Here is a 14,306-nt window from a genome sequence, read left to right as displayed (position 1 = left end):
AGAAGGATGACAGGAAAGAGAAGAGAAAGTACTTTTAAGCCTCTCTCTTCCATTTTGAATATATTTATTTAAAAATTATTGTCTAACACTATTTTTTTAAGTTTCCAGGATTCTTCAGACCCCTTTTCTCCCTTTTCTCCGCACCCCCCATTCACTCAGCAAACTTTCAACAAAACTTTGCAGACAGTTTCAAGTATTAAAAAAAAATCTAAATTGGAAATGATGACCAACTTCCACAATGTAGCCCACTGAACTAGTTACATACCTTCATATTCAAGGGCACTAAAATATTCCTGTTTCATTTTAAGCTTTAATTCTTGTTTCTTTAGTTCCTCTGGTGTTAGAGGAATGGGAGTGGCTTCAACCACAGGTGCTGGAGAAGGAACACCTGCAAAGAAAAGAAAATATTTTAACCAAAAAGGAAATCTCATAATCTTTGGACTGCATATATGTAGACAGTACAGCATAGTACAATTTGTTTTATGGAAAACAGGTATTTTCAAATGAATCTGATACCATTTTTATGAGATTACAAGTTTGGTGAATAAATGTGATTGTTGACATAATATCCTTAGACTTCTGTAAGGCATTATTACTGCATGACATCTCAATTAAAAAAAATAACACTATAATAAATCAGTGTAGCACCTATTAAATGGATTAAAACTGGGTAACTAATAGAGCTCAAAATATAATTGCTAAAGGGAAATGATTATCTAATGGAGTTGTTTCTACTGGGGTTCTAGATGGTCACAATGATTCCTTGTGGCCTTAAAATCTATTAATCTGTGACAATTTTCAGGTACACACTGTACCTTTTGAATTCTAAGTGTCAGTCAAATTCAGAGATGAAGTAAATGGTGATAAAAGTTCTATGTTGATAAGTAGGGCTCTACCAAATTCATGACCATGAAAAACACATCACGTGAGATCCGTGAAATCTGGTCTTTTATGTGCTTTTACCCTATACTATACAGATTTCACAGAGGAGACCAGCGTTTCTCAAATTGGGGGTCCTGACCCACAAGGAAGTTTCTGGGGGTTCGCAAGGTTATTTTAGGGGGGGTTGGGATATTGCCACCCTTATTTCTGCACCATCTTCAGAGCAGGGCAGCCGGAGAGCAGCAGCTGTTGGCCGAGCGCCCCGCCCTGAAGGCAGCACCCCGCCAGCAGCAGTGCAAAAGTAAGAGTTGCAATACTGTATCATACCACCCTCATTTCTGCGCTGCTGCCTTCAGAGCTGGGTGCCTGGAGAGTGGCAGCTGCTGACTGAGGGCCCAGCTCTGCAGGCAGCAGCGCAGAAGTAAGGCAATACCATACCATGCCATCCTTACTTCTGCGCTGCTGCTGGCGGCGGTTCTGCCTTCAGAGCTGGGATCCCAGCCAGTAGCCGCCGCTCTCCAGCTGCTCAGATCTGAAGGCAGTGCAACCATCAGCAGCAGTGCAGAAGTAAGGGTAGGAGTACTGCAACCCCCCTGCAATAACCTTGCAACTTTTTAAAATCATCCTATTAGTTATTTTTACATGATGGACCTAACGCCTGAAATGAAAACAACAACACTAATATTATAAAGCTATTTTATAATTTTGTTTTTTAATACTGTGTTGGCACTTTAATTGCAGTCAAAGCACTTTGACTGTTAAGTGTTGTTAAGTACAGATAATGATAACTTTTCTTCCCCAACAACTGACTTGCAGCTGCTGTGGTGGTGCAACAGGATGATACCAGATCAGTATATCAGGTTGAACATAACTCTAATGATCAAATCTAAAGGTAACAAATTGAGTGCAGCAAGTTATATCACTCTTTCAGTAAGTATGCTGCTGTGCTGCCTACAAGATAAAAAAGAATTGTATTGTGTACTCCTAGGATGTGAAAGACAGAAATAAAAGTTGATCAGCTCTTCCACTTTCAGGAGATTTATTTGGCATAAAATGAAAAATGTATCCATTAATATCTTATATTGCGAGGGAAGATGGTTAAGGCACTTGACTTAGATTCAGGAGATCGGATCTCTGACACGGACTACTTGTGTAACCTTGGGCAAATAATTTAGTGTATGTCTCCACAGCAAAAAAACCAACAACCCTGGGGCAGCAAGTCTCAAAAGACTTGGTCTCATGCTATGGGGCTGAAAATGGCAGTATAGACATTCAGGCTTGGGCTGGAACTTAGCCTCTAAAACCCGGGTGCCGGAAGGAGGAGGGGAAGGGTCTTGGAGCTCTGGCTCCAGTCCAATCCTGTATGTCTACACTACTATTTTCAGCACTGCAGCATGAGACCCACAAAGCAGAGTCACTTGACTTGGGCTCTGAGACACCAGGGCCGCAGGTATATTTTTGCTGTGTAGACATATGCTAAGAAACTTGCTACAAGTAGTCTGTGGCAGAAAACAGGTTTTTTTTTTGCTGTGTAGACATACACATAATCTCGTTGTGCTTCATTTGCCCATTTTTAAATACTTTCTTTCCCCTACCATTTGTCTATCTTCTCTATTTAGACTGTCAACTCGTTGAGGCAGAGACTGTCTCTTATTATGTGTACATACAGTACCTATTACAATAGGGCCCTGATCTTGGTTGGGACTCTAGGTGCTAATAGAATGCAATTAAATAATACATTGTTTATATCTTGTCAGAATGATGATAGAGCAGGGACAGACCTGACTGATCCATCATATTATAAAGATTGATACATTATAGTGTGGAATAATAGTCTTGGACTAGTTTTATCCTGTTCCTTATTAATAAAGTAAGAAGTATTTATATGCTTTTAGCTACACCAGGAGATTAATGTTAGAAAAGAACCAGCATTTTTAAAAAAGTTGACATAATTTGATAAAATGACTGCAATGTGTACATTTCCAAAGCAATGCACAGAAAAAGATTAGCAAGTATTATTTTCTGGTATTACTTTGAACATTTATCCCTAAATATTATTTATGATTTAATTCACCCAACTATCACTCAACAGTCTATGGATTTCTTTATCACTACCATATCAGCACACTGATTTATCATGTTTTGAACTATCAAAAGAAAAGAGAGAAAAGAATTAAACTTTTGTAGTTAGTCTCTTTTTTAACATATGTTCATTTAATTTGAATAGTTTTATGCTCTTTTTAAAAGAAAATCACATGCTTCAGTTACCTTTCTTTTTGGTGGGTGATTTTGGAGGTGGTTTCTTGGCATCTTTGGCATCCTTTCCACCACCTTTGCCTCCTGCTGCCTGAGGTGGTTTTTGACGTTCTTGTTCTTTCTTTTCTAGCTGCTGGCGTTCTTTTTCTTCCTCTGCTTCTTTTGATTGTATTTCAGCAGTTACCTTAATATTTATATTTTAACTTAACTATTCTGTATCTATAACATACAATTAATATTTTGAACAAGCTATCCTTTATTTTCTACTAGTGGTTGCTCTGGATGTATAATATAAATTAGATATGTTGATTCTTGATTTCATATTTGATCAGTATATGATTACACTGGCCTACAATTTTTGAGAAGTCGTCTGCTTCAGAGATAAAATGTGCTATTTATTATGTATTTTGATGTGCTGAATTCAAATATGACAATTAAAACAACTGATTGGCTACTGTTTCTAAGATATTTAAGTTTTTACATTTTATGTCTATGTATATTGTGTAGATAGAGTTTTAATCATAAATTGTAAACCTAGGTCTTTTCATGTGTTTATGGTTGCTTTACATGATAATATTTCACCTGTCCTGTTTATGTAACACTTTAAGAATCAGCAAAAGGGTTATATAAATAAAATGTATTATGAAACAAAAGGCAAAAAACTATTATGTACATAGTTTAGTCCTATTCAGTGTCTACTCAGCGCTTCTTGGCTTGTCTCTTGTATTCATTAAATGGAGCATCTCTTGTCACTGTCCAGCAATAGTCTGCAAGCATTGATGGGCTCCATTTGCCCTGATAGCGTTTCTCCATTGTTGCAATGTCCTGGTGAAATCGCTCGCCGCTCACTGCTCCGCAGTTCAGTGGGAAAAAAATCTAGATGAGAGTGCAAAAAATGTATCTTTAGTGACATGTTGCAACCAAGGCTTTTGTATGCCTTGAGGAAGTTTTCCACCAACAACCTGTAGTTGTCTGCCTTGTTGTTTCCGAGAAAATGTATTGCTACTAACTGGAAGGCTTTCCATGCCGTCTTTTCCTTGCCAGGCAGTGCATGGTCAAATGCATCATCTCGAAGAAGTTCACGAATCTGAGGACCAACAAAGACACCTTCCTTTATCTTAGCTTCACTTAACCTTGGAAATTTTCCATGGAGGTACTTGAAAGCTGCTTGTGTTTTGTCAATGACCAGACCCAGCTTGATGTGTATGGGTGGTAACAAAATCTTCCTTGATTCAGCAAGTGGTGGATGCTGAATACTTTTCCTCCCAGGCTCCAATGACTGTCGGAGTGGCCAATCTTTCTTGATGTAGTGGGAATCTCTTGCACGACTATCCCATTCGCAGAGAAAACAGCAGAACTTTGTGTATCCAGTCTGCAGACCAAGCAAGAGAGCAACAACCTTCAAATTGCCACGAAGCTGCCACCGATGTTGGTCATAGTTTATGCACCTCAAAAGTTGTTTCATGTTGTCATAGGTTTCCTTCATATGGACTGCATGACCAACTGGAATTGATGGCAAAACATTGCCATTATGCAGTAAAACAGCTTTAAGACTCGTCTTCGATGAATCAGCCTCCACTCAGCTGGATCGTGAACGATGTTGAGGGCTGCCATCACACCATCGATGTTGTTGCAGGCTACAAGCTCACCTTCCATGAAGAAGAATGGGACAAGATCCTTTTGACGGTCACGGAACATGGAAACCCTAACATCGCCTGGCAGGAGATTCCACTGCTGTAGTTTGGAACCCAACAGCTCTGCCTTACTCTTGGGTAGTTCCAAATCCCTGACAAGGTCATTCAGTTCACCTTGTGTTATGAGGTGTGGTTCAGAGGAGGAGGATGGGAGAAAATGTGAGTCCTGTGACATTGATGGTTCAGGACCAGAAGTTTCATCCTCTTCCTCGTCTGACTCAAGTGAGAATGATTCTGGTGCATCAGGAACCGGCAGTCCTTCTCCGTGGGGTACTGGGTGTATAGCTGATGGAATGTTTGGATAATGCACAGTCCACTTTTTCTTCTTTGACACACCTTTCCCAACTGGAGGCACCATGCAGAAGTAACAATTGCTGGTATGATCTGTTGGCTCTCTCCAACAGGGGGGCTGGGATAGCTCAGTGGTTTGAGCATTGGCCTGCTAAACCCAGGGTTGTGAGTTCAATCCTTGAGGGGGCCATTTAGGGATTTGAGAATTTAGGGGGGAGGGATAGCTCAGTGGTTTGAGCATTGGCCTGCTAAACCCAGGGTTGTGAGTTCAATCCTTGAGGGGGCCACTTAGGGATTTGGGGCAAAATCAGTACTTGGTCCTGCTAGTGAAGGCAGGGGGCTGGACTCGATGACCTTTCAAGGTCCCTTCCAGTTCTAGGAGATGGGATATCTCCATTAATAAAAAAAAAAATCATTGGCACTGCAAAAGGCATAGATTTCCTTTTCCTGTTCAACCACTGGCGAAGATTTGTTGCACAAGTGTTGCAGCATATGTGTGGGGCCCACCTCTTGTCCTGATCTCCAATTTTGCAGCCAAAATAAAGGTGATAGGCTTTCTTAACCATAGTGGTTATACTGCGCTTTTGTGATGCAAAAGTCACTTCACCACAAACATAGCAGAAATTATCTGCTCTGTTCACAAAAGTACGAGGCATCCCTGCTCACTTTGGCTGAACAGAAATGTGTCCCTTTGCAAAATCAAACACTGACAAATAAGAGAGCATGACACTGTATGATTTCTAGGGAAATTTGTTCAGCAGAGTGATGTCAGCTTCGTTATGATTGCATCATCCATGACTTCTAGGAATAACATGATGCAATTCATATCATGTATGACGCAATACCCAGCTTCAGACTGCATCATTCATTGTTTTGCCTAAAAAGCAAGTACTGTCCAAACCCAGTCATAGATTTATTCATAGATCCAGTCAAAGATGTATTTTAGTCATTTCTGGTTTAAATTGAGATCCCTTCCCTTTATAACTCACTTATGCTCTGCCATTCCCAAGTCAAGGGTCGTATCTACTGACCCAATAGCATATCTTGAAAACTAGAGCCAATCAACAATTTTAAGCATCATTTTCGTTCTCAGTGACCCAGAATTAGTAAAGTTTGACTACATCTATTTCAGAAGCATTTTGGCTGTAGAGCAGTGTTATTAAATAAGGAAACAGCTGTTAAAACAAAAAAGCAAGAAGGAAAAAGATGGCAGCTTTAAATATTTCTTAGAACAAATGATTTAAGTATTAAAAGGAAGCAGGGGAAGTAGTCCAACTGGTAACCAAGCAGGGCTAGACTTCAGTGAAGGCTGAGAAGCTGAAGAACTGAGGGTATGTCTTCACTAGCAATGATAAAGCGCTGTGCAGCAGCGCTTTAATGTGGCTGTGTAGTCGCGGCACCAGCGCATGGGTCTGGTATTTGGACTGGAAAGATTTAGATCTAACTATTTAGCCAATCTGTGAATCTTTACTAAACAAAGCATTTCTTACCATATTTGATATTGCTGTTACTGCTGCTTGCCATGTGTCAGTGATAAGTTTCTCATCTGCCCCAAAGTTAAATATTATACTTTCAGAGGAATTCCCCTCCTTATTGCTCTTTAGTTGAATTGCTTTGCTTTTCTGCTTGATGACATTTATTTCAGGAGAAGGGGGTCTACGAGAAACCATGGGAATCCTTAAAAACAAAATAAGAAATAACTCACTATCCCTATGGTGTGCTATATGGTTACATAGTGCAATTAAGTTACAGTATATTAAGAGAACCAGAATCCCATTTTCAAAGTCTGTTATAGCAATGGAAAAAGGAGGAACCCTCCCACGGATCACAAGAGGTAAAATTTGTGGATGACAAAATCATATTGGTTAGTCCAGAGTAGAAAGGTTTATAAGGAACTCAAGACTGATCTAAACAAAAACAGGGGACTAGACAACAAGTAATACACACTGGATGGACTGATATTAACTACTCATATATATACTGATGGGGTCTTGATGGACTGTAACCATTCAGGTATCAATACAGGTATTGTTATGCACAGCATTATGCCATTGTTATACACAAGTGATGGTATACTCTCACCTTGAATATTGTGTTTAATTCCTCACACCCAGCAAGGCTGCTTTAACTTATGTTCAGTTGACCCCAACCTCAGAGGCCATGCTCGTGAAATTTTAATTTTGTCACTGATCCAGAACAGAATGTTTAATATTGAACTATAATTAGTTGCAGGATTTGTTGGGGAACTGCCATAATTTGGGGAAAAGAAGGAACCTTTTATCTGGCAGCTTTTGTTGTTTTGTTACTGCAGAGAGAAGGGGAGGGAAGGCTCAGTGGTTTGAGCATTGCCCTGCTAAACCCATGGTTATGAGTTCAATCCTTGAGGGGGCCACTTAGGGATCTGGGGCAAAATCAGTACTTGGTCCTGCTAGTGAAGGCTGGACTCGATGACCTTTTGGGGTCCCTTCCAGTACCATGAGATAGGTATATCTCCATATATTATAATTATTATTAGATGGGGCAGCCAAAAGTGTCTAATAAATTAAATACATTACAATATTCAACATCTATCATATGGCTGTGATCACCATCATCTATCTATTTAACAGTTACACATGCACAAACACACTTATATGCTAAATTAATTATGTTACTTTTTTTTTCCAATGCAGTTTTTACCTTCTTGACTTGCTTTGATCCACAGATTGCTCTACATTAACAATATCTAATAATGGGATTCTAGTGAACTCTTGACAGGCCTCTGTTGGCATTTTGCCTTCCATTCCCCTGTAATAGTCATGTAGAAATCTCTTTGTATCTTGGAAACGGTCCACTTCAACCTTCATAAGGGAAAACAGATTTACATTCAAAACTTGATGGAACAAAGCATTTTCTGTTTTTATACCCTGAAGTATAATATCAAAAGCAATGCCTACATCATGAGAATGCTTGATGGAGGCTAGAAAATAGGACTGGTTGATCATATGTGTTTAAGTATTTTATAATAAATACATACTACAACATGTACTGGAAAAGTACACTTTCAAAAAGTGTATTCAAAACTTTAATACAGATATTTCTAAGCTTTAATAACAATATCAGCTATGAAATAGGAAAATATATTTAATTTGAATATAAAAATATATTGATATTTAATTCGGACACACACATATATATCTATATCTATCTATCTATATATATAAAAATTATATGAAAATAAATCTACCATGTGCTTATAAACTGTAATTAAACAGATTTGAATACATCTTTAATCCAAATTATGAAAAACTTTTAATAATAATACTATAAAGCAAAAGAAATTTGTTTAAATGACCAAGAAAGAATTATAATTGTGCAAGCAGTATAAAGAAAAAACAAGTGGATTTTGTAAGGTTCAAGACATCTATTTATTTCAGAGTGAAGCCAAAAAGCATTAGCACCTGTCATGCTTTGATTTATTAAACCAGTAGTGTCGGAGTCTCTAACTGACAAAACGGCACTGCATATTCATGGGAAAATGAACAAAACCACATTCACAAAAAGAATAAAAATCTCATAGTGTAAAACAGCCAGTTGGCCATAAGTTAAAGATAAAAATTCTTCTGGCTGGTTACAGAAAACAAAGAAAGTGGATGGAAATCTGATATAGACCTGTTAGGGATATCAGACCTTGCTAAAATGAGTATATAAAATCTATACTGATACAATAATATAGCTACCTGAAGAACAGATTATAGAATCCCATAGTAAAACCTACACCAGAGGATCTCAGCAATCAGGAACTCTCTGCCTGTTTTGTTGCTATTCTTATTGCCTTCTCTGACAAAGCTGTTGAATGTAAAGGTATAGATATCACAATTTCAGACTTGCTAGTTTTAGCATGAGTAATTTTGCCCATCGTTGTCAATGAAGGTTATAGTAGGTAAAATTATAATTAATCATGTTAATTACGGTAATGTCAAAGGGCCAACCAAGAATGCGGACCCCTTGTGCTTGGCACTGTACGTACACAGAGTGGTAGATGATCCATGCCCTGAAGTAAGTAAGTGTTGGGGAAGGGATATAACCCACAAGCAGAGTGAACAATGTGATGGTAGCAAATATCATGTCAGTTCCACGGGGGTGGGGAGAGGTTTTGGGTACTTAGAAGGTAACAGTTTGAGGGGAAAAGTCAGAAGCAGCTCAGTGACTTCGGACACAATCCCATTAACTTTCAATGACACTTAGTGCTTGACTACACATGAACTTAGTTCATGGCAAAGTGGGTGCACCCTGCATTAGCTTACTCTGCTAAGGAGGATAGCTCAAAGTGCACTAACAAACTAGATGAGCCTTATGCGGATACAAAAATTTGGATCCGCATCTGCAACAATTAAATTATATCCAACCCGCGATCCACACTCCACCTTTTATATGCATCTGCATCCACACCTGCACCCTCTAGAGCAGCAGTTCTCAACCAGGTCTACATGGCCCCGAGAGGGCCACAAGCTGGTTTCAGGGGGTCCATGGGCCCTGCCGGGCGGAAGCCCCGAGCACTGCCATCCCGTGCAGGGCTGAAGCTCAGAGCTCCGAGCTGAAGTCCTGGAGCATCATTTCTAGCAACTTCTACTTGCCCTAGATCATGTAAGAGCTGAGCTGTGCTCCCTATGTGAACAGAGAAGTGTCCATTTTTATAATGATCACTGGGGGAAGATGTGCAAATGGAACTCCTGTGCATACGTTGTGATGGTCCTTCCACTGTTGAGGGATTGTTTCATGAAGGTAGGTATGGAAAGAAGCATATTTAGACTGTGCCTGGTGGGTGAACAGATGGTTCTGAGTCACGCTTGAAGGCAGCACATTTGAAGTCTGGCATGTTCCGTAATGAAGGTGGTGGCTGCCATGTGCCCCAGTAGTTGAATGCAGTTCCTGATAGTGGTTTGGGGGCAAAGCAGAATTCTGTTTGCTATGTTGGAAAGAGTCACAAATCTGTGCTGAGGAAGATAGGCTCTTTTTAATCACTGCCCCCATTAAGATGTGCCCCTGTGAACTCTAGGTTCTGTACCCAGGTCAGGATGGATTTTTGTATGTACAGTTGTTGGCCCAATTTGAGGAAGAGTCCTCTGGCCTTGGAAGTTGCCTGAGACATCAGTTCCAGGGGGCGGCTGTTCAACAACCAATGGTCCAGGTAAGAGAATACTAAAACATCTTTCCTGTGGAGTTGCGTTGCTACCACCAACATGACCCTTGGGGCAGATGATAGGCTAAAGAGGAGCATTCAGTATTGAAAGTTATCCTGGCCAACAATAAAATGCAGGGGAGTGGCATGTTGAAGGAACTGTTGTTTATTGGACGTCTTCACCACAAGGTGAGAACTTGAGGCAAAGGGCACTGCCCAACGTACTCTGGAGTGGGTGTTTTGCTCATGATCATATGCTTCTGAATCATGCTTGTTGCATTTCCCCAAATTAATGCCAGGTTACTTCCCTCTTTTTATTAAGTTTCTTTACTACACACAGACCCAGTGATTGCAAGAGGGGAAGTATTGTCTCTTAGAGATTCCCAGGGGTGGTGTGGAATTTCCCAGGTTACTGGGTGGGGAGCTCAAGCCAGTGCTCAGTTGTATTGTAAAAAGGACCCCTAGATATTGAACCTGGCCCTTGTGGCTGCCGACTGCACCTGGTAGATAGGTTACATGAGTAAGAGAGAAAAACAGAGTTGAGGGAATCTCAATAGGACAATTGCTAGAGCTCTGTCTCAGGCAAAGACAGTTCAGAAGGAACTGAGAGTGGTTCGCCCATGCAGTGCTATATAACAACAGCATGGGCATGAGACTGACTTAACACCCATGAGCAGGCCAAACGGACACTGCTATGAGAAATCACTGATCAAAGGTGCAGGGGGCTCTAGTGCACCTAGAGTGGAGCACCCGTAGGGACATGACTCAAAGAAGAACTGGTTAAACAAGTAATTGAAGATGGCAGATGAAGGGTTGATGTTTGACATAGTAAGAGACTAGCCCAACTAAATAGGGAAAGGCAAAATTATTCAGGATGTTGAAGCATGGACAAGATTGATTTGATGCTGTAGAGAATGGAGGCCCATGAAAAAAGGATGAAAGTATAAATGTACAACATCATTTGTCAGTGCATCTAAGAAAAGTGATATTTAGAGGGTATACTCTTAAATATGATACTGTAAAAGAGCTCCAAAAATATATATAATCAATGTCAAGCACTTAAAAGTTAAGAAATGACAGAATTAAGCTTGCCTGTGCAACTTTAATTCAGTCCCCTTCTGTGTAGGCATGATGATAGTTTTAAATTACATGATAACATGATATTTTATCCATAGAAGTCCTGCTTCATTCAGTGCACAGGATGGATGGTGCTCTATTAAGATCAGGTATTGAATATTTTGTTTTATCTGCATGATTCAATGCATGGCTTATGGTTTATTCATGGCACACTATTCAAACCCTGCTCTGAATACTGAATTCTGAATTTCCTCATGAGCTTTTCTATGGCACTGATTAGGGTGTTTCCCAAACATTTATTTATCTTCAAAACACCCCTGTGAGGGGAGGGGATGGTATTATCCCATTTTACAGAGGGTGAGCTGAGGCACAGAGAGATTAAGGTCAAAACTATCCACTAATTTTGGATGCCTAATTTAAGAAGCTTAGGATCTGATTTTTCAGAGTACTTAGCATTAGATAGCACTTTATATTCAGAGCACAGCTCTCACTTGACTTCAGCTGCAGCTGTGAGTCTCCTTGCCCACCAAATCCCAGTCCCCAACCTGAGTCCCAATTTCCTCCACCCCCCAACACTCACTCACAGTGTCTCTCCTCACCTCCAGTTCCAGTCTCACTAGATTCCTTGTCCCAGTCTACTCCTTCCCCTCCCTCCATCCCTCCCGGTATGAATCTTGTCCTCTATGCATTCAAGTCAGACAGCTTCTTCATCCATGCTGCCTGGGCACCAAAAGGGAAGGATGTCATTGAGAGCACGGGATAGAGAGTCTCCATTTTCAGTTCTAGTGTCTGTCCATGCCCTGGCCTGGAACAACTGGAAGCAGCAATTACAGGGAAAGTCCAGCTTCAACCCTGTAGCCCTGGGCTGGAGCATGCTCAGTCACTCTGTGGTGATGGTGCATGAGCAGTCTGGTCACTAAGAGCTGTGAGGGGATGGAGCATGTTCATTAAGGACAATACCTTTGGAGATTTTATCTGTTAAACGCTAAGAAGTTTTTACTGAACATGTGTGATATGAGGTTTTTCAAAGGTTTATAACTTGGCCAAACGTGAGCAGAATTTTTCAGGAACAGCAAAAGGCACATTACTGACACAAAGGCCAATCCCTATCAAATTTCAAGTCCATGTTCCAAATTTTAAAAAATGACTAGATATTTTTTAAATGGCAAAACAATGTTTTTTTCCTTTGCTTCACTCTTAGAAATGGCTGAACTGTTTTGGCTGAAATTTTCCAAAAGACATCTGGCATATACAATTTCACCCCAAATGGTTAAAGTTTGGCAAAGTTAAAAGCAACAGAATACAGGGTCTTATAAAAGGAAGTATTGGGCAATCTTAAAATAGGTGGGTCTGGTAGCACTGTATATAATTATAGCATTTAGAAGGCTAAATTAAGAACAGAGGCCATTATAAATAGAAAAGCATCACCTGTACCAGGATATTTCACTAAACTCATTTGATTGGAAAGCTGAATACAAATAGCAACATTATGCAATGTAGCCTGAAAATTTATTTTTACAGGACTATGATAATGTTTTTTTTCTTGATCCGCTCTGCCCAGAAGGTGATACAATGCCAGGAGTGCACGTGCATGTCTTCCTTTTTTTATTTTCTCACTCCTCACTTCAGTCAGCTTCCTCTTTTCGTAGGATTGAATTAAAGGGATATTTGGTCTTGACTGTATAGTCTTAAGGAACCACACACATGAAGTCCCATTGAGATAAATACATTAATCCAAGAGTCTGCCCGGACTATTGCAGGATCAGGACTATATTGATTTAGCAATTTACCATACCTGCATAAGTGAAAAGAAATGGTTCATCAGGATTCCCATATGATCTGGTAACCAGCCATCATTCATGATATCACTACGTTCTTGCTCTGCTTCTTCCCTTCTGTTTTCACAAATATCCCAGAGACGGTCCCTCAGGTCCTAAATACAAATACTATTGCAAATAACTGATGTGTAAAACCTTAGGCAATCTTTCATATATTTAAGAAATTATATTGGTGTGCATGGCAAAGGCACCTTACTTCAATCCTATTATTAATTAAACACCTTTTTCCTCAGTATAATAAAAGTCAATCCAAACGAACCTGGCCAAACAGTAATCAACTAGGCCCTGAAGCTCACAAAATCTAGCTTTGGAGACCCACCAGGGGAATGGATTGACTGAGAAGTAAGACACAACTAGTAATACTGGTACCAATGAATGCACAATGTACCAGCTGTTTTTTCTCCAAAACTGGAGTGAGAATTGGTGGTGGTGGAGGCTGTAACCGTCACAGTTTTGGGGACCAGAATATAATTTTTGCTGGGCCAAAAGCCACTTATGGCAAACAGGTCTTTGAAGCGGAGATGCACCTGCACTGGCCTTTAAACCTGAAAGAAGGTACCCCTCATGCTTTGCTCTTAAAAAGCACTCAGTCCTTTATCTAATGGCGATTTCCCAGATTTCTTCTATATAGACACATAAAAAAAGAACAAAATTGAGAACAGAGGTTCTGGTATACTGACCATATTTCTGACAAAGGAAAAGAATGAAAAGAAAAAGAAACAGTGCTTATTCCAAGTCCTCTGTCCACCATAACTAAACTCCAGGATAGTTCCCTAAGCTTTTAGGATTTCATTGCAATGCACTGCAAAAAAATGACACTGCAATTATAACGTCTTGTTCCAATATGATGACAAGCACTTCAGGCCAGATCTAATCAATCATTTTAGCAAAACAGTTGGAAAATTATTTGCAATGTAATAAACTGATCTCTTTAACAAAGTTAATACAAGTAAGGTTCACCAGAGTACCAACTGCTTTGAAAAGATCTGCTGAAAAGATTTTGCCATTGTATATTAAAATAACTACCACTTTGTCTCTTTCACAACAGCAATAAATCTGACTCAGGGTAAGTTTTTCTCTAGCCTTTTCTCCTACCAGTTTATCAGT

At 39.8% G+C, this 14,306-nt stretch overlaps 1 protein-coding gene across 2 annotated transcripts in view; it reads right to left on the bottom strand.

Moving 5' to 3' along the window:
- The window catches only part of LOC101939198 (sperm flagellar protein 2), a 67,484-nt gene that overhangs the window by 36,694 nt on the left and 16,484 nt on the right, over window positions 1-14,306 (bottom strand). For both annotated transcript variants that reach the window (XM_065598852.1, XM_065598853.1), the window contains 5 exons: window positions 13,157-13,294; window positions 7,803-7,963; window positions 6,614-6,800; window positions 3,151-3,322; window positions 266-388 (listed from right to left, as the gene is read on the bottom strand). In XM_065598852.1, the coding sequence (XP_065454924.1) occupies window positions 266-388; window positions 3,151-3,322; window positions 6,614-6,800; window positions 7,803-7,963; window positions 13,157-13,294 (781 nt within the window). The remainder of the gene's footprint in view (window positions 1-265; window positions 389-3,150; window positions 3,323-6,613; window positions 6,801-7,802; window positions 7,964-13,156; window positions 13,295-14,306) is intronic.

Source organism: Chrysemys picta, chromosome 6 (assembly GCF_011386835.1).
Source record: "Chrysemys picta bellii isolate R12L10 chromosome 6, ASM1138683v2, whole genome shotgun sequence".
In the NCBI taxonomy this organism is placed as follows: Eukaryota; Metazoa; Chordata; order Testudines; family Emydidae; genus Chrysemys; species Chrysemys picta.
This window is presented reverse-complemented; position numbering and strand designations above follow the sequence as displayed.